The sequence below is a fragment of the Oculina patagonica genome, chromosome 10 (genome assembly GCF_052425735.1).
Source record: "Oculina patagonica isolate OP01 chromosome 10, crgOcupat, whole genome shotgun sequence".
NCBI classification, from domain to species: Eukaryota; Metazoa; Cnidaria; class Anthozoa; order Scleractinia; family Oculinidae; genus Oculina; species Oculina patagonica.
In genome coordinates, this window is record NC_135767.1 from 5,115,762 (window position 1) to 5,140,844 (window position 25,083).

The 25,083-nt window shown below is 37.6% G+C and overlaps 1 protein-coding gene across 2 annotated transcripts; it reads right to left on the bottom strand.

The window, feature by feature from the left end:
• Positions 1-5,210: 5,210 nt before the first annotated feature.
• LOC144628331 (serine protease 1-like) lies at positions 5,211-25,083 on the bottom strand. 2 transcript variants are annotated; one of them, XM_078486434.1, is made up of 8 exons: positions 24,968-25,083; positions 13,510-13,569; positions 12,374-12,481; positions 10,632-10,745; positions 9,679-9,738; positions 8,073-8,291; positions 6,890-7,137; positions 5,211-5,698 (listed from the first exon to the last, which is right to left on the bottom strand). In XM_078486434.1, exons 1-8 carry the CDS (start codon positions 25,056-25,058, stop codon positions 5,405-5,407), a joined length of 1,194 nt encoding a protein of 397 aa, XP_078342560.1. In that variant the 5' UTR covers positions 25,059-25,083; the 3' UTR covers positions 5,211-5,404. The 2 variants fall into 2 exon arrangements, with proteins under 2 accessions (XP_078342560.1, XP_078342559.1); XM_078486433.1 differs by lacking the exon at positions 24,968-25,083 and adding an exon at positions 14,632-14,749.

The following is a 25,083-nucleotide window of genomic DNA, read 5'->3' on the forward strand; positions in this document are numbered from 1 at the left end:
CATCGCAAAATCTGCTGATATTTTTTGTAATTTCATACCCGTCGCATAAATAATTGAAAGTTATTCAACAAAATTCAAAATTCCGAAAACATTTGCGCGTTCTAGTTTAGATTTTGTCCCGTGTAGCATTCAGAAACTGGTTTTGACAAAAGCTCTGAAAAATTCAGTGAGGCTCTTAAGATTATGTCTGGTTATCACATCAAAAGATATTGCTATTCTATACCGTTCGTAAATATTTTGGTGAAAAATGTTTGTCAATTGGCCACAGTATATATTTTAAACAAGTAAAAAAAAAAAAGAAAAAAAAAAAATTGGTTTCGACGTCATTGTTATAACTCATATAAACCAGACATAATTTCTTTACAACCTCACTGAGAATTGACAAGAGAATATATGTTTCTGATTGATATTGCATAATCTGTTTGTTGCTCTCCCAAACACTGAATTTGGAACCGAAACCTTTCCGTACACAAATGCTTGAAAAGCATATCTGCTGATAGAATTGTTTGCATGCAATCATTTCAGAAACCTTATATTCTCTTTTAAAGTTATCTTATTTTAAGGTGGCTCTGCATTGTCAAATACACAGTGTACGCCGATATTAATTTGCGCGCATTCTAATACCTTCGATATACCAATTCAAAGAAGAATAAAAAAACAAATTTCAATTATTGTTCCAAATATTTAGGCTTACGAAGGTAAGTTTAGAACAAATTTATATTGAATTGATTTGGTAAGGTTTGCGAGCGAGCAAAATGAAATTCCTAAATAATCGATAGATTTTTTCAATCCTTCTCTGGAATGCTTCGTAATTTTAGATTTAAAAACTCAAAATTCAATTTTGACTCAAGGTTACTATTCAAAAATAAAATAAAATAGAAATTTTTGATTATTGTGTGGAGTTTACATTAATTACTTTCCAGATTGAAACAATTTTCACATGGCCAGTCATTTATTAATTTTGGACAAGGGCATTGCTAGCAATCATACACAATTCTGGTCACAAATTAAAATTTTGCCTTTTTAAAAGATAATTCCTTCGTAAAATTTTCAGAGCCTAGATAATTTAAAAATTGTCACTGTTGACTTGGCTTGATCTCGTAACCAATAGTTGCCAAAGGCTAATTACTATCACGGTTTAATTTCAACATGCAGAGCCACCTTAAAATACTCTAATTACATTTCTCAAAGCAGAGCAGTCTTGAGCGACCACAGTTTGAAAGCTTTCGGAAAAAATTAGCAAAAATCTCAATTTCAAAAATGGTAAAGTACAAAAAAGGCGAAAAATTAATTCCATCAAGAAATCTTACTGAGTGATTTGATTAAACCCGTGAAATGATCCTAGACAATCAGATTCTAATTACATTGAGTTTCATTTGAAAAACTATATTCTGACTTCAAATTTTTTTCACGGGTTTTGTGAAATAACTGCAGTGATCGCTCAAGAATACAATACCTCTGAAAACATTTAAAAGACAAAAGCTCAAAAAACCTTTCCGATAAATATGACAGATTTTTTATTGACCACTCATGAATTTTTTCGCGCTTCAACGTGTCTCAAACGCAATAATGTTTCAGCCGAGAAAAATATATTTTAATTTGGCCTGCAATTTTATCGCCCGCCTAAGTCTAATGTACGAAACTGCCATTTCTTATCGGAAAGGTTTCAGTGCAACTTAATTCCCAGATACAGTTCTTATCTTTGTGTTATTCACTCCAGCTTCGGACCTTTCCATGCTTGAATTCTTCCACTCCTCGTGTATTTCTGACATTGCTTACTTCAGCACTTTTCTTCCCTGAAAATAGAAGTGAGAAACAAGATATTAGGAATAAACCCTAGTGTGAGACAAATCTTTTAAGATGTGAACATAGTTCCAAGTAGTGAAATGTTACGGTAAATGCGCGTCGATAAAACAAAGTTTGATAAAGGAATATTTTCATGAAATAGCTAACAACGGTATGAAACAACGGTTCATGAAAATTATTTTGTTCCTGCATTCTATTGCAAGTTTTAGTCTTTGCTAAAGCCATGAGGCGTTTTATCACAACTTCAACACGAAACGTTAACCGACTCAGTAAGCGCACGTGTTCGGATTTTGAATAGGGTTTTCGGAAAATATTTCGCTCTAAATTGAAGTAAATGCCAAGACATAGAAACTTACCATATATTAGAACGGTACAGAACTGCTTCCCCCAGCTGCCTCCGATATTTCTTCTCCAAAGTTTTTTTCTTGTAAAGAAGGGAGCGCTTCACGTCTTACCCCGTCCGCGAACTTCTCTGACTGACAAACAATCACCTCGGATCTGCGTGGTCATGAATATGGAAAATAAGATTGGACCAATAGTTAGCGAACAAATCACATAGCGACAACACCTCTGCATGCTTGCGCTTTCTTGTGCTACGTTTTTGCATATGCATTGTCATGGAAACCGACCAAAAGCCACATTTCAAAACTGGGTTAAAAAATTGATGCGCTCTTTTGTAGTTCATTGCATTTCTTGTCAATTTTGGGTATAAAAATGTATATAGAAAAAATAAATAACGTTTAAACGCTAAATGGGCAAAAAATGGCAGCGGCGTTGATAAATTAAGGTATTAAAGTGTGGTATGGCACGAAAGTTTTGATCATCGTTTGCAATGCGCGTGTTCAGTCTCGATCTTCCCCAATTTTTCCAATCCTTGCTTCATTTTCGGTGTTGCATTTTTCTACCTCAAAAAATATGTTTTTCAGGTGAGGTAATTAAGCCTGTACTGACATCACAAGTCAGCGAGCTCGGCCCAGCTCCCCGCCGGGATGTTTTATCGGAGCATGGAGCTAGGTACAAGAGGGATTTTCGCGTGCGAGGCGGCGGAATGCTTCGGGATGGTCCAGAGACCGAGTGTCGTCGGCCGGTAATAAGAGATTTAACCGATACAGAAAATCGCGCAAAAAAAGCCCCTGGCACCGAGGAAAGACAAGAGGGGGGGGGGGGGGAAAAATGATTTTATCATTAAATTAGGCATAACGTGAATTTCAAAAAGGGCTCCAGACTCTTAGTTTAAATTTTAACCAAATTAAAAGGATAAGAAAAAAACTTGCAAAATGAGAATTCGGGTTCGAACCCGGATCGTGCGCATCATGGGCGACTCTTATCACCACTGCACCATCGGAGAGGTAGTTATTAGTTTGAGAAGTTTTAAATATATAATTTGTTAATCGCCCTAATAACTGTTAACAGCTTACCGCTAACCCGAATTCTCAAACCTCCAAAGCAAAAAAAAAAATTGGTTCGTGAACACGGCATCTCGAAAAATCGAAATTCCTCTGCTTAACCACAGGTACTCATTGCGGGGAACATACGGGGAATTCACGGGGAACGCACGGGGAACTTACGGGAAACGCATGGGGAACTCACGAAGAATAAAGTTAAGAGGGAAAGCACGCAGAACACATGGGGAACTCACGTGAATTGCACGGGGAACACACGGGGAACTCACGGGAACGCACGGGGAACACACGGGGAACTCACGGGGAAAGCACGGGGAACACACGGGAAACTCACGGGGAACACACGGGAAACTCACGGGGAACGCACGGGGAACACACAGGGAACGCACGGGAAACACAGGGGGTTTGGAAACTCACGGGGAACATACGGGAAACACACGGGAAACACACGGGGAACTTACGGGAAACGCATGGGGAATTCACGAAGAATAAAGTTAACGGGGAACGCACAAATTTCACGGGGAAAGCACGCAGAACACACGGGGAACTCACAGGAAACGCACGGAGATCGCACAAGGAACGGACCGGGAACTCACCGGGAACTCACGGCGGAACGCACGGATTGGACGGAAAAACAAAAAACGCAAACGATGGAGAATGTATAGGGAAACGCAGGAATTTCACGGTCAAACCGCGAATACAGGAACTGGATCACACAGGAGAGGACACGCTGAAATTTCTTACATTGCCGTAGTTCTAAATTTTGTCGTACATCTCAGTCTATATAAATCAGAATCCCTTGCATTATTTAAAAAAGCCGTAATGGGCTCCAGAAAAAACCTTATTTTGTGAAGAGTACTCTAGATTCGGTCCCGTCGAAAGTCATTTATCCAATCTTATCTCCATGTCGCATGCATTGCAAATGTTCGAGCCAAGAGCGAAAACTGGTCACGAAGGAGTAAGAGTAAAAATCATTGGGTTGGAACATCTTGTGTCGCGGCTAGACGGTTTTGAAGTCTCCTTCGCATCCGTTTTATTTTATTTTATTTTATTTTTTTTGGGGGGGGGGGGATGTCACGCAACGCTTTGGGGGAGAGTTGCGTGACATCCCAAAAAACCGGCTGCAAAGGAGACTGTCAAAGGAGACTAGATGATTTGGGGCTTTGGCCAAGCGCAGAGCCGAACAAACAATGGGTATTGTTTTCCAGATTTGCGTTCATCAGCTGATATGGTCAGGGAGCACGTTCTATCCCCCAGCTAGTATAAAATAAGCGACAAAATCGAGACTTCCCCCACGGGGATGGTTACATGAAATATACAAACATGAAATTTCATAGACACACCTTTTAGCTGATCATGAATTAAAGCAAATTACTTACAGACTGGAAGCTCTTGGTCTTTTTTGTCTCCTTACCTTGTTCGCTTCGTATCCAAGGCATACGAGGCTCTAACGGTTGAAGGGATTTGCTTTCACTCAGTGGATTTAGAAAGACAACTGAATCTGCTTAGAATCCTAGCCTCCTAGCTCAGCGAAAGCTTGGTTACCCAAGTCACAGACTTGTAACGAATGGTAACGAAGATCTGTACAGAGGAAGCTGCGCAGCGGGCCGAACAGACTTTGACATAGACGAGGCAAGATCTGTTGGAGGTTCTGGGGACATGCTCTCAAGAAAATAAGAAGAGCTAGAAGCTCTGAAACTCTTCCTTAAACATATTTCTTAAGGTATTTCAGAGGAAAAAATCAATCTTTTTCAACAGGGGATCATTTTTCCAAACTAAACATATTTTGTTTTGAATTTTGGGTTAAAATCAAGACAAGGCAAGCGCATCGTTTTCCCTCTTGCTAGTTACGGCACTGATCAGTCAGTAGATAAATAAATAATCAATCCCGTTATTCAGTCATCCAAAAATCAATTTATCACTCATTCATTTAATCAATCCATCTAATTCACCAATCTAAAAGTCAATCAATCAATCATGAATCCATTAATCCATTTTTTATTTATTTACCAACCATTGTTAACATCCATGGCTTAATTTCAAGGTTTCGTGCGTCCTACTAAATAGCTACGAGTAGTACAAGCATAATTATTACTACTACAGTGTTGCCGTTACTACATACATCAAATAATGTTCCTTTTTAATTCCCTTATCGTTCAAAGTTGCTTTTTAATTCCCTTTTCGTTTGAAAAGAGTTAGCTTCCGTTGATAGTTTCCTGAACCCAATACTTCAGGTCCATCAGGTCAGCGTACACTCCATATCGACCTTCGCGCGCGCAGCCTATGCCCCAGCTCACCGCGCCCATCAGATACCACTTGTCATTCTTGGAGCAGACCATCGGTCCTCCGCTGTCTCCTTGACATGCGTCAATACCTCCTTTGGCGTACCCTGCACAGCGCATGCGTTGTGAGATGGTGTAGCCTAAGTCCCGATAAGCGTTTTGGCAGGAGTCGCGTGAAATGAGAGGTATTTTTGCTTGCTGCAGGATCTGGTGAAACAAGCAACAAACACAAGTTCAATTCTCAAAGTGTTGACCTGGAGCTACCTTTGTTGTCGCCTCATTCACAGACGTTCTCTTGGTTTGTCACGCAATCTTTTCTTCTCCAACGAAACGAAAGATTACGTGACGAGCCTTCAGCTAAAGAGCGTATGCGTAGGAGACTACAATTACGTAAAATGCACGGCTAGTACGACGACACTTTGTATTGGACAAATTTAATTGGGTTTGGCCGATATTTCGGATAGTCAACCAGTTTTCTACACTGCCAGAGCTGGAGTGAGATAAAACTTAATGGATCCTAAAATTTAAATTTTAGTATACAAGTACAAGTGGATAATACGTAACATGAGATCCATATAGGGAAAAAGCATAAGATACAGAGTTTAGGGTGTATCCGTGGCCAGGGCGGAAACCTGAATTACCTGATGCAATTTACTCATTACGTACGGAAATGCGTGCTATCATTCGATTATTTTCTTTTCCTGTCTCTTTCTTTATTGGCCGACAACCCATTGCGTGACCTACAAATTACTGCATACAATGTTTCCTCTGTTTCAGTGGCATGCCTGCAAACTAGCCATCTCGAAGCTAAGTGCATGACCACTATATAACATTACATTACATTACATTACATTACACTACACTACATTACATTACATTACATTACATTACATTACATTACATTACATTACATTACATTACATTACATTACATTTTTAAAAATAATGGTCTGCTTTGCAAATTTCATCTGACAGTGATTTTGTTGCAAATAATATTCTGCTAATGCGCGGCTGTGTCAATTCTATTGAAAGTTGGAACTCGTTTTCCAGAAATGTTGGAAGGGATTTAAAATTTTAATAAAGATAAAAGATAATTGTTGGTTGATTGTTTTTTGGGGTGTGTTTTTTTTTTTTTTTTTTTCCCCATTTTAGTTTTTTTTTTTTTTTTTTTTTTTTTTTTTTTTAATATTTTTTGAGTTTTTTGAGGAGGATTTTTTGGAGCAACTTTCGAGCAACTTTTATTATCAGAAGCAACCTTTTGAATTTTTGGAGCGACTTTTGAGCACCTTTTTGAGAAATTACGGGCAATTTTTTGGAAAATCTCGAGCAACTTGTGGAAAGCCCTAAATGAATGGCAATCATTTGGGAGAATTCGTATTTCGAACTCATTTACCCTTACCTGTGGTATATCTCCTCCTTCCTCCGTATGTCCCCAGCCTGTGACGAAACAGTTGGTACCAACATCAAAGTCGAACTTTGGTAAGCACACAGGCCTCACGCGGTTGTTGTAGGTGAGTGGGGACTTGAGCTTAATAAGCGCCAGATCATAGTCGTGGTTCTTGTGAGCAGCATATTGTGGGTGCTTAATAATCTTCTCGATTGGTATATTTTGCTCATACCCTTCCTTCCCATTCAAGTCGTGGTCTCCTGTTATCAATAAAGATAGGTCCGCAATGCATCAAAAATTCGAAACAAAATGATGGCTTGGAAAAAAATTATTTTAAATTAACCCGTTGGCGCCTGTACGGGCCAAAACCAGCCGTGATGAACGTTATCCTCATTCTCGTCCCCAGAGGCGCTTGTCCTTCTTAGCCGGCTGAGCCTGGGGCATGAGGATTCAGTGGCTCTAGAGACACATGATTTGATTGGCTAGATTTTTAACAAAGAGAAATTAAACCTAGCCAATCAAATCAACTGTAGTAAATTCCCTTACAACAAAGGGATTTTAAAAAGGTTGATTTGTTTTGCTGAATTTAAATTTCCTTTGTCGAAGATCTTGCAAATCAATTCATATGTTTCCAAAGCAACTTGTTTTTCTCGTGCAGCAGGCTCGGTTTATTTTGATTTGTGCGCATGCCCGAGCAAAAAGTCGTAATATGCGATGCTACATTACAATACAATACAAATTTTATTGTCACCTTCCCTTGGGGGTTTTCAGAGACAATGAAAAAAATACAAAAAAACATAATAAATTATCCATTAAAAATTATTGATAAAACTATTTACAAAAACTATTTGGAAAGAAAGGCAAGCTTCCATGTTGCAAATGCCGTTTTGAGTAGTTTGGAGCATATTTAGCTCATAACTGACCAGAAAATGTCCAAACTGTCCAAAAAATGCGTTTTTTCAAAAATCTCCAGGCGCCAATGGGTCAAAAGAGCTACGTCACGGAGAGCAGATGTTGAAAAAATTGGCAAAGTTTTTCAAAATTGTCGTTTGAAATTTGTCTTAATCTTTATCAGTCTAAACCATTCTTGGTTATTCTCACATTTTTATTACTCCTTTGTTGTTTTTCTATGTCAGAAAAATGACTTAATATACCGTGACTGTCGGAGCTACATTACCCAGCATGCATATGTTACCTGCAACAATGGTGTACTGATTAGGATCATCGCCATAAGCGAAACAGTGAGCCGCTGACACAATCCACTGCGGGGACACAATTGAGCCACCACACCAGTGAGGTTTCTCAGCATGTCCCTTGTAGTCCATTGTGATCTGCCACGGCCAAGCCCCTGGTTTAGCATTGGTGCCCCCAACAATTCTGGTGCCTTGAGCCTTAGTACCGCATTCGACACTACCTATTTAAAAATAATAGTTGCGTTTCATATGATTACTTTATTATAATTATTTTAATTAATTAATTGATTATTTAATCTATTAATTTAATGAATGTTTTCTGTTGTTTCATTTGTTAATTAAATTTGAAATAATTTTATTATGAAAAACTGATGTTGTGTGCGCTATGGGCAACCTTGAGTTGTTGCGCTTAATTTTTCAAAATTTTTAATATTAAAGAAACACACCATCTTTATTCTAACGGTACGAGCATTGGAAAAATGAAACAAGTTTTCCAAACCAAGCAACTTCGTGAAATCTAAACAATGGTCGCAGTTTATAATTGAAACAGTAACAGGATATTTCATAGATAATTTTTCGCGATTTGTACGTTCTGCAAATTTGAAATTAACTTCTCTAATTTCTTCTTTGCCCTACGCCTGGGGGAGAGGGGGGGGGGGGCGATTACTCCTTTCAATGTACTATACAGGAAGACTCTACCTGAAAGGGGGTACTTTCTTGGACTGTATGTATATAATAGAGCTGGGATGTTTTTTAATTGGGAAAAAGTACGGACAACTGTCATTTAGGAATTAAAAAGCCCTCTCAAAATACTGTCCGAGCTGATGCACATAGCGGATAATTCATCAAATTATTTTAAGGGGTTGCTGGATCTGAGGGTATAGAAATGGTATGAAGTGTATCTACTGAATGGAAGGCATATTCTGTCAAAAATAATGGTTATATAAAAAGTATAGGTCTGAACCTCACGTAGGGTGCAGCGTCCCCGTATAGAACTTTGTTGAAAACCCCCTCCTCTCCGTTTTGGCTTGGCTCGCGAGGGAGATAAATCGACTTTTTCTCATAAACAAGCTGAGCACGATGACCCAAATTTTATTGCATAATTTTGGTGATCGAGGTTTCCGTTTTAAGCGAAAAAAAAAATATAAAAATTGTTTCGAAGGAAATAGCTAAAAGCGTGCAAAAAAACCGTTCCTCAAAGACGCAAATTACGACGTTAAAAACAACGACTCGAAGAGCGTTTTTAGTCGATGTCGTTTGAAATTAATTATTGTGTGATTTTTCCATAAGTTTTATATCGCGCTATTGTTGCAATTGCTCGAGACTTTCTACCTATCAAGTTTTTTTCAAGTAATAAGTATTTTACTAACTTTGCTTCCACCTACCGTAAAATATAACGCAGACCGATGGAATAACGCGCGTGATTAGAACCAGTACAGGGATAAATTAAACGGGATTAGCCCATCATATTTCTTTTGCGAGCACGATGAACTATCTTTTTTATTTTAGTTTTCGAAACAGTGCTTGGTAGGGAACATTCAGGGAAAGTTCCAAAAAATCGTTCGACGACTTCTGAAAAATCACCTTAAAATCCATTTTTTTCCTCACCTTGGTCAATAGGTTGTTCAGTTCGTGGAACGGTCGTTGGCGGCGGAGCGGCTGTTGCAACTGAAAGAGTAAGGATTACAATTAATTCAGCAAGTAACTGGGCCTGAAAACGCGTTTCCACTACAAGAAACATGGGGCAGCGAGTTATCTATATTTTTATATCTGAAATGGGTGTTTAAAGACAGAGGTAAAGTGACAAAATAAGGTGTTTCACACATTATCAATTCTTAGCATACTTTCTCGGTATAATGTTAAAGGAACCAACCAGCCAGCCAGCGAACTAAACGACTAACAAACCAACGACTATCGGACGGAGAAACAGATGGATAAATAAATGGGCGGATGTGCGGTCGCCTGGCTGGTACGCTGCTGTTTGGTAGGCGGGCGGGCTGACTGGCTAGCTGGCTAGGTGGCTGACTGGATGAATGGGCAAATGAACAGACGGACGGGCGTACGTACGAATGGATGGAAGGATGAGTGAACGGAAGAACGGAAGGATAGATAGACGGATGACTGGAGACTTTACTTAATGATTGCAACACGTAAAGGCCAGGCTAAACTAGGAAACATTGTTGCGGAATCATTGTTGCTTGTCATGTTTCCAAGGGGGCCAAATTAGCGGGGAGCGATTAAAATAGAGAAGTTAAGCATGACGTTTATTTTTCCCGCAAACGGTAACATATGTTCTGGGAGCCAAATGTGCTTGTGTCTGGGAAGCAATTTGTGTCCGGGAAGCTGAAACATTTTTTGTTTCCGTGAAGCAAAATTTGTTTCTGTAGCGTATGTTTCCCGTGTGGCTAAACTGGGAAACATTTGCATCCACAACAAGTTTCCGCATCGATGTTTCCTAGTTTAGCCAGGCCTTAATAGTGGTACCTTAATAATCTTGCTACCTGTACGACCCTCGCCGCTAAAATTAATATTAATCATTGAATTAATTTTATTAAAGTTACCTTGGCAGAATCCACATGTTTTTGAACAATAATACTTCATTGAAGTGGTATGTTTTTTATTATCACAATAGCTTATGTATCTCTTACAGTCAATCCTGTCGAGGCATTCTTCTCCTAAAGAGAAAAAGTTACGTCAGGCGACACAACCATACACAGGGGTATGGTGGGAGGGGCGGAGGGGCGGAGGGGGCGGAGGGGGGAGGGGCGGAGGGGGGAGGGGGGAGGGGAGAGGGGCGGAGGGGCAGGAGTGGGGGAGGGGGGAGGGTTGAACTCAAGCTCATTTTCACCCGTAAGTAGTGACTTCTTGACAAGTATTTCATGTTTATTGGCAGCGTGAGTTTGAAAACGTAACCTAAGAGATCCCAAAATATTTACTTTATATAAGTAAATAAAGTAAAAATAGATTAGAATTTGCAGTGGCATTTCCACAGACAAGTATAGATTTTTATCCACTGTCCCCGATCGAATTGGAATTTAGAAGTGTTGTTTTTTGAAGAGGAAGGAAAACCAAAGAACCCGAAGAAAACCCTGGGAACAAGGACGGTAGGAGGTAGCAAGGCGTGACAGGCCGCACAATCTCTACCGGTGTGAAACATTTGAGAACCTTTCATATTTTTGCTCTAACGAGCATATCCTTTAAAGATTTTCCTTTCTTAAAGGAGATGGTGGGTGGATCTTTGAAGATTTGTTTGAGTAGTGGTTGTTCGTCTATGATGTGCCATTTTTTCATTAAAATTTGTTTGATGTTTGGCACTGCTGGTTCATATTGTGTGACAAAAGGTTCATATTGTGTGACAAAAGGCAAAACAAAGCAAACAAGTGGGAGGCGAGCGCTCTCACCACTGCGCCATCCCTGCTCTCCTTACAAAAGTCAAAAAGCTTCAAAAGTCATATCACTTTGAAATCCTGAAAAAAATGGTCTAGTATGTTTAAGACGGAATCCACTAGGAAGTCGAGTAATATTTATTAAAGTTGGACAAAAATCAAGTACCAGAATAATTTAAATCCTATTGCGTTATTTCCTACCCTTAATAAAAGTTAAAGATGTAAGTAATTATCCGTGATAACACCAACAACAATTTCTTATCAGAGCCTGAGAAAATGAATTTCAAATGACACAAGCTATAGCCATTTTCTAAATTCGTCTTTAAGCAATTCAGTGGAATTCAGTGGAACTTCGAAATGTGTTTTCGATGTTTGGTGTTGTTAGAAAAGATTTCTTTTGATAAGATATTTGAAGCAGTAACAAAAAAGTTTGCAATAAGTTTGGAAATAATTTTGGTACAACAATTTCTTATCAGAGTCTGAGAAAATGATATTCAAAGTTCACAAGCTATGGGCAAAAGCTCACATCTTTTAAGCGATTCATGGGAATTCAGTGGAACTTCGAAATTTGTTTTCGATGTTTGGTGTTGTTAGAAAAGATTTCTTTCGATAAGATATTTGAAGCAGTAACACAAAAGCTTGCAATCAGGTGTAAATAGTTTTGGTACATAATTTTGTCCAATAACTACTCGAAGTCCTAGCGGATTTCCTCTTAATCGTTTTTACTACACTTGTGCCTGAAGCAAATGGGTGTTATCAATTCATGAGCTACGAATGCGCGAAACTGTAAATTGTCCTTAGTCATGTTGTAGGCCTGTCGTAAGCTTGTCGCATGCAAGAAAGTCGTACCGTGTAAATAGGCCCTGACACTTAGTCACAAAAGAGATAGGTAACAGCTAGCAGTGTAAACACATTACCGCAAAAGTCACAGGTCTCTTTGCAGTTCTTCTCCAGGTAGTCCTTGTAAGAAGGGTCTTTACAGTAATTTTTATATGAACTGCAATACGAAGACTTGTCCTCGCAAACTAGGGTACAAAAAGTGAAACAAAGACGGAGATTGTTACAGCTTAAACGGAATAACGAGCATATTTTTCTTCAAATCACTAATCACGTATATGTTTCAGACCATTTCACGAATCACGTACCAAATAACATTATTGAAGAAAATGAGCTTTAGCTGATTTGTTAATTTGCGTGGCATTTACCTTTCAAAAGCCTAGTAGCAAGACTTGATCTCTGAGGCGAGCTCACAGTATGAAATGAGTCCTAAAACGCATCCGAGAGAGCGCGTTTTCCACACAAGATGAATCTTTGGCTTCATGATGCGTGTCATTTGTCAATTTTAGCTTACTTTTGTTTTTGTTTTTCATTAACGTTTTCAGCCAGAATACTGAACTGGCAATTCGTCGTACTGGACTGGCAATTCATGGATCATGGTCAGATTTGAGCTGTTTAGCGTCTCCCTCGCTATATTTTGCGCAAATCACGCGTCACACATAACCCCTTTACCAACCTGCTGATATAGTAGTATTTCCTCTGTTGGGTCGAAACCCTTAAATAACCGTTCCTCCTATAATTAATGAGCGCCCCTTGAAGTCGAGGTGTAGAAGCAAATTTTATGGAACTAGCAACTTCAGGCAATTCTCTACGGCCAAAGCATAATTTTGCGGAATTTTGACAGCTTACTGACACTACCACAATTTTTTTTTTCAATCTCGCCCGTAAACAACTGAGCCAACGTTTCACATTTCCAGCGGACGTTCCACCCAAGCTAAGTTTCTGAGCCGCCATTTTGAGCTTCAATACAATTATGGGAGCTCTTAAAGATCCATAAACTCGGCTGTAGGAAGCAATTTTTGCATTTCAGGACAAGCTTTTCCATTTTTGAGCAATTTTAAAGGTGAAATTTAAAATTTTCGTAGCAAAATATCTGTAGAAGCGCGATTTACAAGGGTTCTCAGAACATCGCTTTACAACATATTAAAGAACAAAGTTAGTTCAACAATGTCAACATAAGATTCTAAAAATCTAAGTGTATTGTCGATGCACTAACCTGCTCTTTTTTCTCTCACATTGAATTCCTTCAACAAACGCAAGTCGTCGTTCAAGACTCCTGAATGACGTATAAGATGGAAGCGGTTAATGAGTGTCGTAAAGTACATACAAAGCACAAGGCCACGCGTGGGTCTATCATAACCACGCGTGGGTCTACCACGCACGCTCCTCGCGTGTTGAGCTAGACACACGCAGTTCCCAAGCTTAGCGTCAGTAAAAGATGAATTACCATAATTCAAACTTCCCAAAATAATACAAAAGAGCAATTTTGTGCAGCATGATGTACTTTCAGGCATATTTAGAGTTTCCGAATCATTTGCCGATTCTGAAAGTGCGATTTTTTTCTGGAGAAGAACTTTATTCACAGAGATTCAACAATTCTTTTACAGAAAGAAACTCACAATCATTATGACCATTTCAGGATGCTAACTTTTAAGTGAAAAATGCTAGGATGACTTCTCTATTTAAATTAAATTTAAGACCATTTAGAACCGTCGCTAAGATTTCAACTTTTAAAACAGTAAAATGATTCATCTTTAATTTCTTGTTAAACTTTAGATTACAATTGCTTAAAAAGTATTTGTATCTAATTCTGCGATCAGGAACATTTAGAACTATCTGTTAGATTTGGATTGCTTGCTTTAAATATATCTTTTCATATTGTAAGGTTACATTCAACGCCATTTACGGAACTATTGAGTTTATTGCAGTTTTTAGAATCTTTTTTAAATTAGGAACCATGTAATATATTTTTAACATTATATAGTTGACTATTTCATAGCATTTACTTCCATAAAATAGATTTTATAATTTTATTATATTCTTATCTCTGTATTTGCAATTGTAAAGTTGGCCGAAAACCATCAAATGGAAACAAACAATAAAGTTATTAGACGCCACTTTTTTTTAAAAAAATATTTTTCTCTTTAAAATTTAGTTCGACAGTAATAAATATCGATAAGATTTTGAATTTCTTAACGCGTAGATATTTTCTTTGATTCAAAGATGAGTTTAAGATCGTTTAAGATCATTCTGAACGTTTTGAACGTTCTAATTTTATTTGCTTAAAGTCTAGTATATTATAAATTTCCTCAGTTTAGAAATCGGATAAATGCCTTACCTTTTATTTCATCTGTGTCATCATTGAATTCATTTCCCTTAGAAAACGGGACGCAAAGAGCCAAAACACAAAACACGGCTACAGGTAGCATCTTTGAATAAAATGACCTGCTACAATCTAAAGGGAAAGCTTAATTGCAAGGCGCTTTTTTAACGGACAGTTTTCGTGCTTGTAAGACAGCTAATTCAACAATGGTTAAATCGATTGCGGCAGTCTATACTATATCCAAGTGAGCAGTCATTGTTATGGAAATCTAAAGATAATAAATAAGAAAAGACCGTTTAGAGCTCGCTTGAGCAGCTGACAGATGCAGTAAAGAATACAATGCTCTTTGGAAATTAGATTATTTTGCTCTTAAAAGTATTTGTTTATAATTTCTGCAAAGCAAATACACCACAATATTGGAAGTATATTTAAAACGCTTTTGGGCATTTAAAGGTCTAATTGCATTGAAAATTGCTATTCCATTTATTTTGGCCGCGGTGGGGGAAAGGGGGAGGGGGATTTTCCCCTATATGGGCTATATCGGTTTGTGACACGAGATAGGGTATGGGATAGGCTATGGGCTCGAAGATTCTCAGTCCTTAAATAAGATCCTTGTTGCCCTTTTGAAATTGAGATCTTGGTTTGATCTAAAGATAAGGTTACTTTAAATTGATTTGCCAAAATTACAGTGCATAAACGTCCGTCTAAACACAAATAAATGTCTGATAAAGCTTAACTTTCCGTTAAACTTTCCATGCTGCTGAAAAAAAAAAAACCTGTTTACACAATTCTTCGTTATCATCCAACCCACGAGTAGAGTGTCCGTTTTTGGGTTTAGGCCTTAAAAATGATATCAATTTTGGATATTCTTTCCTTAAACCGAGTCAAGGTATTTTAAGACCCTTTGCGGCACACACCTATGCTAAAGTTACGGGAGTACCCCCTCCCCCCTCCCCCCCCATCCAGCCCCAGGGGGCTTTTAGCTGAATTATACGAAATGAAAAATTGTTTTGCGATTTGGTTGATTCAGTAATGACCAGTTTCTTGTTTACATTTGTAAATTGGTTTCTTGCAGTTGTTTAAACTACACTGGCAGTTTCTGCTACCAGTTTCTAGATTAACTTAGACAATAACTACATGAGGAGTAAATTTAAATACAGGATTTGTGACTGTCCTAACTATGAAAGGAACGCCCATGTTTTTAGATCCAAAATTTTCAATTCACTTTTTCATTCCAAATCGCGTTATTTCGGTTCCTCAATGTCCCTGAATAAAACACTCAGGGCCAGGGAAAAGTAAAAATATTTCACGATATTAGGGTTAATTCTGGTTTCCTACAGCAAAAATTGCTTCCTATACTGAATAGATAGGTTAGGTTTTTATTAGGCCTTGAGCGACAGATCTGTAAAACGCTATTAAGTGTTTACACAATAGAAAACTACTTAACGCATGTTACATTGCATGTTTAGATACACATTTATTTTAGCTCAGTCAAAATAAGATGGCAGTTTTCACTTAAAATCTAAGAGGGCACGAGCTCTCTAAATGTTACTTTCTTTAAAACGGTAATGGTATTAAAGGGAGAATCGAAGAGACCGAGGGCTGGCGGCTTATTTTTGGTTCTCATCTAGAGTACGAAAACTGCTTGCATGAAAAAAATGTAAAAACTATCAGATTATAGAGTAGGCATAAATAAACGTTTTGTTCAAATACAAGATGCATTATAAGACATGAAAAAAAGTTTTCCATTTAGTTCGATTCATTAATAACCACGTTCATCTTTACATTTGTACAATTTTGTAAATTATATTTTCACAGCTGTTTAACTTACATTTGCAGTTTATGCTTGAAGCACAATTACCAGTTTCTAGTTTGATGTAAAAACTAACTACACAAGTGAGTAAATTTTATTTAAGGATTTTGTGTCAGTTAAAATTTATATTGTAGTTTCAAATTATCCCTTTTCAGGTCAAAATGATCTTGAAGGAGTTTCATTTGGATCTTTTTTTCTCCAGATTTATTACAATAATGCTTAAACATAATAAGATACAAATAAAACTAGTTCAAAATCATTTTGAAGTGGAACCAGCAATTTAAACTACAAATTTATGAAAGGCCGGGTATGCCCGGCCCATCGTATAAGATTTAAATTTTTACATTTAAATCGCATTCTTTTAGTTCTTGTCCCTTAAACACTCAGGAGGGAGTAACTCAGGGGAAAAGTTACTCTATTTTGCGATGTAAGGATGCATTCTGGTTTACCAAAAAATATATAGTTATTCAAAATGTATCCTACTGAATAGATAGATAGTACATAAATTACTAGGACTTGAGCGACAGACCTATAAAACGTTGTTTAGTGTTTGCACAATAGAAAACTACTTAAATAATAATATATATATAAAAAAAAAAAATCACATGTTATACAATGTACAATATTGCATTTTAACAGATGTTTAAATACAAATTAGCTCGGTCAATACAATCTGACACTTTTCACTCAAAATCTAAGACGGAACGAGTTTAAATGTGACTTTCTTTAAAAATGGTAATGGTAGGGGAGAATCGAAGAGACTGAGGGCTGGGGGCTTGTTTGCGATTTTCATCAATACTTTGAAATCTTAAGAGCTATAGTTGCTCTGGGCATTATTCATTCATTCATTCATTTATTAATTTATTCACTCATACATACATTCACTCACTCAGTCACACACTCATTCACTCAACCTATCATCCTTCAAATCACCATTCCATCAATCAATCAATCATGAACAATCTATAGACCCACTTTTTTTAATTTACCAACCATTATTAACATAAATTTGAATCGACAAAGAACTGGAAGAAGTTGTCGAGCGTGCGTCCTACTGAATAACTTCAAGGACTACAAGCATAATAATTACTACTGTTGCTGTTACTACATGCATAAAATCATGTTGTTTTTTAATTCGTTTATCGTTTAATGTTGCTTTTTAACTCCCTTAACGTTTACAGTTGTGTTTGAATTCCCTTTTCGTTTTAAGTTGCTTTCTAATTCTCTTTTCGTTTGAAAACCGTTAGTTTTCTTTGATAGCTTTCTGAACCCAGTCCTTTAACTCCATCATGTCAGCGTAGACTCCATATCGACGCTTGCGTGCGCAACCTTGGCCCCAGCTCACCGTGCCAGTCAGGTACCATTTGCCACCCTTGGTGCAGACCAGCGGTCCTCCGCTGTCTCCTTGGCACGAGTCAATCCTTCCTTTGGCGTATCCTGCACAAAGCATGCGTGGTGTGATGGTGTAGTCTAAGTCTTGATAGGCACGTTGGCAGCGTTTGCGCCGAACGAGAGGAACTGGAGCTTGCTGCAGAATCTGTTAAAACAAGCAACGAGAAGACATAGCATAATTGAGAACTTTGCATAACGCGAATTTTCAATTCTCAAGGCGTTGGCATCGAGCTACCTTTGTTGTAGCCTCTTACGCCCCGGGGGGGGGGGGCTCCCATATAAAAGGGACGAGGAGTCTTGTCGGAAATTTTTAGCTAGAAATTTTGAAAAGAACCCCTAAAAGGTACCAATGTGGGCGTGGCTCAAGCTTTTATTGACCCCTAAAAAAAAACAAAATACCAGAAATAGAATTTATTTTTGTACATTTTTTCGTGCGTAACCCTAAACGAGACCTTGACGGCTATAAAGTTTCAAAATTTTAAGCTGGCTTTGAACCCCATGTAAAATTGTACAGATTTTTTAAAACTTTGCCAAAAGTTGTATCTTAACATGCTGATCATTATTCCATCATAAAAATGGGGGTCACAGAGCTCGTTTTTGAGTTACAAACACTTAAAGCGAAAATTAAGGGTGTTTTAATAGGTTATACTGTTGCTATGGTAACTTTTTATGTTAAGAAAATAATAATAACTTGTTCACTAGTGATTTGGCATCTGTTTTATACCTAAACTGTTGCGCCAACTGAAAAAGATTCGTAGTATTAATTCGTCAAATTTGAGCTTTGAAAAATGCAGGAAACTGTTTTGAGCCACCTTAATTCAAAACCAGTTGGGGGGGGGGGGGGATTAGACGGTACGATTTTGTCTACGATTATAGCATGCAGCACGCTTACGCCATGACTACAACACGAATCGCGTCGTGTAAATCAACCTACCACATCCTTACGACAGACGCGCGCGCGTGTAAATGGTCCTAAGTCATGTCATAGGCCTGTGGTATAAGCCCTCCTGTTTATAAGCCAGGTACTAGGCATGAATAGATTGTGCTAGTAAATTCAGGAAAAGTCGCTTCAAAATATACCTACAATCAAAAGTGTTGACCCATTGTCAATTTACGCCCTTTTTTATTGTTATATGGACCAATTTCATCCTTTTGCCCCGCCTTTCCAACCCCCCTCCCCCCAAACAATGTTGTAGTTTGTTTCTAGGAGTCCTTTGCTACCATTTTACAACATTGGATGGGGGGAGGGGGTACTTTAGCAGGTAACCGGTTGTTTCGCCTACGAGTTGTTTCGCTAACGACCAGTTCGCTAACGAGTTAGGTCGATTCGCCTACGTCTGAAGTCGTTTCGCTAACGAGCCGTAGGTCGTTTCGCTAACGTATTATGAAGATTCATATTTTATAATATGTACTTAAAGAAATCAATCCCCATTAAAGACCAAAGTGAGCGCGCAAATGGTATCGGGAGTTGTGCAATGCTCGTTTACGATAAGCAAGCCTTAGTCCAAAACCGCGATTTACCAAGCGCAAACTACTTGAACGGAGAAAAGCCTTGATCAGTCTATCTCCGGACGAGATTTACAAGAAATTAAAACAAAAGATCTCGAGATAATTGTTTTAAAGACTCGCGGCAGGCGAAACCGGAAACCAGAAGCGAGCGACTTTTAGAAAGTCAAGCGTTTTCATTGTCAAAGGTGAGAAATTCTTTCGGTATCCTTTCCTTTTAAAAAGTTGATCGTTGTCATGAAGCGTGATTTACGATAAGAAAGCCCTTGTCCAACTGACCGTGATTTACCAGGCACAAACTACTTGAATGGAGAAAACTTCAAAAGTCTTGATCGGTCCACTTCCGGACGAAATTTTAATTTTACAAGATGATATGCGGCATCAAGAAAAGAAATTCAAAAGAGATCTCGAGATGCATTGTGATTATTTAAAACTCGCGGCAGGCGTTTGCTTTGACAGAGGTAAGAAATTCTAAAGATTGATCATTTTCATGTCATTCTTCATGCTCGGGCTCTCAGCCCATATATTTATAAAACAATTGGGCCGGCTCAAATGGTAATTTTAAAACGTTTTGCTGTTTCTAAAGTTTATCCTCGCTGAGATCAAGACTTTACCACAGTGAAGTGAGTTCGATTCGAGCCCGCAAAGCGGCCCATTCAAAGCGACGAAGTCTGAATTGTAGAAAAGGATGAACAGCAAAGAAAAACCGATAAACATCGTCGAAAATTCGGGGGCAATCAAGTGTCAGCTATTTCTAGTTGTAAATAGGAGTAAGGCTTCGAGAAAAATGTGTTTAGGACTTAGGCTTCGAGAGAAAAATGTTTGTAAATAGTTTCATTTGTAATAAAATGTAGTTACTTTGATTACTTTGTTGTTTTCATTTACTAGTGTTAATCTTGAACAAAAAAAACAAACAAACTAGAATCGCTTCTGAAAAGTAGAAATACCAATTTGAAATTACAATGCACAATTTGCCTTCTGGGAAACAAAATGGCGGCTTTAAGTCTTGGAAATTAGAGCTCGCTAACTTCGGGCTTTCAAGCTTAACGGCAAGAGCGTGAGTTCGATTGTCTTATTCTGTTGATGAAGAAGCTTTGTTTCTCTGTTGATGAAAAAGACGTCAGGGTATTAACTTTATACGTTAGCGAAACGACCTACAGCTCGTTAGCGAAACGACTTTAGACGTAGGCGAAACGACCTAACTCGTTAGCGAACTGGTCGTTAGCGAAACAACTCGTAGGCGAAACAACCGCAATTCCTTTAGCAGACAGTCATGAGATTTAAAAACTAGTGGTAAATGTGTCATAAAAACCGCAGAGCGAAGTCAATGTGTCAACTACTTTTGTCAAAGATTGTAGCCTGCGTTGCAGACTAACTAAACCCTGACTAACTAAACCCTGGTATAGTATACCAGGGTTTAGTTAGTCTGCAACGCAGGCTAAATATACCCAAAAGTTGCTCTAAACTTGCTCAAATATCAAAAAGTTGCCACCAAAATTTAGAAAAGTTGCTTGCTCTAGAGTCGTTTTGTTTTAGATAAATACTCAAAACGTGTTTGTTTGTTTGTTGACATTTAAACATTTCATTAAATATTCTTACAATCATTAAAAAAGGCCAAAAAGCCATTGTTATATGAGAAATATATATACTTTGTTGTAATAAATATACTCTTTAAACTCAACATAACTTCAATAATAGATAAAAAATAAAAAAATAAAATCCTTCGAAATGAAAAGACCTTTTATGGTTTGGATCGGTTTTATATCAATTTGTTGCTCAAAACTTGCCAGGGAAGGCAAAAGTTTCCCTAGGTTGCTGGTACTACAAAAAGTTGCTCAAAAGTTGCCAAGGAAGGCAAAAGTTGCCCTAGGTTGCTGGTACTACAAAAAGTTGCTCAAAAGTTGCCGAGCACAATCTATTTATGCCCACCAGGTACCCCCAAATTCTCACAACTTACAGTAACAGAAATGCATGAGAACCATTAAGGAGAATTCGTATTTCGACCACAGCTCCTGTTACCTGTGAGATATTCCCTCCTTCCTTTGTAGTTCCCCAACCTGTGACGTAACACTTGGTACGAACGGCAAAATCGAACTTTGGTAAGCACACAGGCCGCACGCGGTTGTTGTAGGTGAGTGGAGACTGGAGCTTAATAAGAGCCAGGTCATAGTCACTAGTTTTAGCATCGTACTGTGGGTGCTTGATGACCTTCTCGATTGGTGTATTTTGCTCATACACTTCCTTTTTACTCAGGTCGTGGTCTCCTGTGATAATAAAGATAGGTCCGCAATGCATCAAAATTCAAAACGAATGGTCACTGGAAAAATAATTTTCTTTTGAAGATAAACACACTATATTGATACACTTAAAAACACGTACATTACTTACACTTACATACACTATTGGAAATTATACAATGTTATTTAACTTTTCTTTTACATGATTAAAAAACACGACGACTAGAAAACAAACAAAAAAGAGGTGACAAAAGAAATGAAATCACAACAAGTACAAAAAGGAGTCTATGCATTAGCTTAAAGTATTACATTTTTTAAAAAAAAATACACTACGTTATTGATATTAATTGAGAGCATTTTTTTAATTCGCTACAGTAACCTTGTATTGTAATAGCACTATTAATAAGCTCAATACACCATAAAGGTTGTTATTTAGATAAACAGTTTTACGTTTGAACACATTTTTCTAGTTTCCATTGTACCATTAGTTTATTTGCAAGTTCATCTTCATTCAATTTTTTCTGAAGATATTTTGAAGAATAGATATAGTGTTTGACCAAGATGATGAGCAAATCTAGCTTGCGTTTTAAAGGATCCGAGAGCACATTAATGGAACACAGCACACTGGAACAAGAATTGCAATAACTGGCTATTTACTGGTCAGAGCTTCATTACCCAACATGCATAGGTTACCTGCGACAATGGTGTAATGATTAGGATCGTCGCTAAAATAGAAACAGTGAGCCGCTGACACAATCCACTGCGGAGACACAATTGAGCCTCCACACCAGTGAGATAATGCAGGAAATGCCTTGAAGTCCATTGTGACCTGCCACGGCCAAGCCCCTGGTACAGCGTCAGTACCCCCAACAATTCTGGTTCCTTGGACCTTAGTACCGCATTCGACACTCCCTATTTATAAATAACGTTTTCTTTGCGTTTCATTGCTTGTTAAAATTTTTAATTAATATAAATTGTTTAATCGTTATTATATAGGGTCAGCTATTATACACGTGATAGTTGGAAAGGTACCTTATACAATTAAATTTTTCAGGGATTTGGCGGATCAACAAGTAAGATAAGATAAGATAAGATAAGATAAGATAAGATAAGATAAGATAAGATAAGATAAGATATTTAACGTGGCACTCCACTTTGGTAAAAGCTACTTTTTAGGAAGCCCACAAATAAGAAAACAAATGAATAATAAAACAAAAGGAATGGTAATATTAAGCTAACAATCTAAAAAGTTAAAAATCTAAAACATCTAAGAATCTAGTAAAAGATGAAGTAAAAAAGATTTAAGTAAAAGATGAATTGCATGTGTTGTGTTTTATAGTGTTGTGGACTTTAATGCAAACAAGTTGCTCGAGAGTTGCTCCAAAAAAACCTAAAACGTTGCCCTAAAATACTGAAATTCCCTAAATATATGCTAATTTCCCTTAAGATTGCTAAGCATTTTATGCAATTTCACTGCAACAGAAACATCTAAATTAAATAACATTTTAAGCCCAAAGTTTGTTGAATTACAAGGATTTCAATTCTTCCACTATAAAAAACAATCGTGAAGATACCGATGACGTCATGTTTGCTGACGAGTTTTTAATGCTGAATGATCCAAAATTTAAAGCATCCTCTGAACTTCCTCGCAAAACTTCGACAAAATTTCGTTAATATTCGGAAAAGTTCGAAAAATGCTGGGAAACGTTCGCATGATCTAAGAACTCTCGAACAATCTTCGAACTAGAAATTGCAAAAAGTGGCTCGAAAGGATAAAAGTTGCTCGAAAAATGGAAAGCTGCTAAAAAGTTGCCGAGCAACTCGTGGAAAGCCCTGTCCGCTACTAATAAAAACAGCGATTTTTTTTGTAGCATGATGTATTTTCAGGAATATTTAGAGTTCCCGATTGTCTAATGTTTTTTTGCGGAATTATTTTCCGATTCTGAAATTTCGATTTTTATTGCAGAAGAAATGTATTCACAGAAATTCAATATATTTTTTTACAGAAAGAAACGCACATTTTGACTATCACCAGATGCTTATTTTAAAAAGGAAATTGTTAGCCTGAAATATTTCCTTATTTACAAGCTTTCTGTATTTAAGTATAATTTAAGACCATTTAGAACCGTTGCTGAGATTTCATCTGCTAAATTGATTTATCTTTAATTTCTTGTAAAAGTTAAACTTTAGATTTTAATTGCGTTTTTGAAAAATTAGCGGAATATAATCTTTCGTCGGTATGAACTATCTAGCTATAGGAACTTAGTTAGAGTATTTTAGGAGTGGTTGTATGCTCATTTCGTCATCTTGGTGTTTTTCTAGATCTCTGGAGGCAAGTGGATTTTATTTGCCCCCCCCCCCCCCCCAAAAAAAAGGAAAATTTGGGGGGCTCAATCCCCCACGTTTTGGTGCCGAAAATATCGCAAGCGCAGCGTAAAATTGGTTTGTCAAGGTATTGCGTCTCGTGAGTGAGTTCAAACATCTTCGAAACTTTCTTGGAAATCTTCGGGAAACTTCGTTTCTCTTCGGAAAAGTTCGAAAAATGATCGGAAACGTTTGTATGGCCTTCGAACAACAGTCGGAGAATCTTCGGAAATCTTCGGTCTCGAAATTGCTCAGAAAACCAAAAGTTGCTAGAACGGACAAAAGTTGCCCCATTTTTCAAAACCTGCCGAGTACTTTTGGGTCAGTCTCAGACCCCCCACGTTCCAAAACGCTCCGCCGCCTCTGTCTTCATTATGATAAAAAAAAATTTCTTAGAGCCGTGCGGCCTCCAGTGAGCACACAATAGCAATTAAAGTTGTGTTATGGTTTTTGCTTTGAGCTATTGCACACGGATGGATTATATTAAGAGAATTTAGACAAGAGAGTATTTTTATCTAGTTCCACGATCAAGAACATTTAGAACTATCTGTTAGATTTTGATTGCTTGCTTTAAATATATCTTTTGCTATTATAAGGTTACATACAGCGGCATTTAAGAAACTATTCGGTTACCGTAAATGACTTTTAAAAAAATTTGCCAAATACTCGCTAAAATGTTTGCAAAGAAATTACTTCTATGGATCTAAATGACAAAACCATAGCTTCATTACAACCAAATGTGTCTCCAGGGTATTATAATGTAAAGTTTCAGGCAAACGAGATTAACTTTGAAAACTGTTCAGCCCAACAGTATTTCAAAAACCCATATCGCAATCCTTTTCAATTTTCCTCACGTTTGGCCATCCGTATTTTCTTTTGTATTTGGTGTGTTATTTAAATGTTCCTTTACTGTTTTGAGCAGTTATTTTTATACTTCACCGAATTTGTTGGCTATTTTACATCCTAAATTTGCCTTAATCCATGGCACAGTTCCTTTAAGGTGCAGTATCTTATAAATTTCCTTTTATAAATGCCTTACCTCTTATTTCATCTTTGTCATCGTTAAATTCGTTTCCCTGAGAAAACGGGACGCCAAGAGCCAATACACAAAACACAGCTACGGATAGCATCTTCTCTTTAGATTCTGGTAGAATC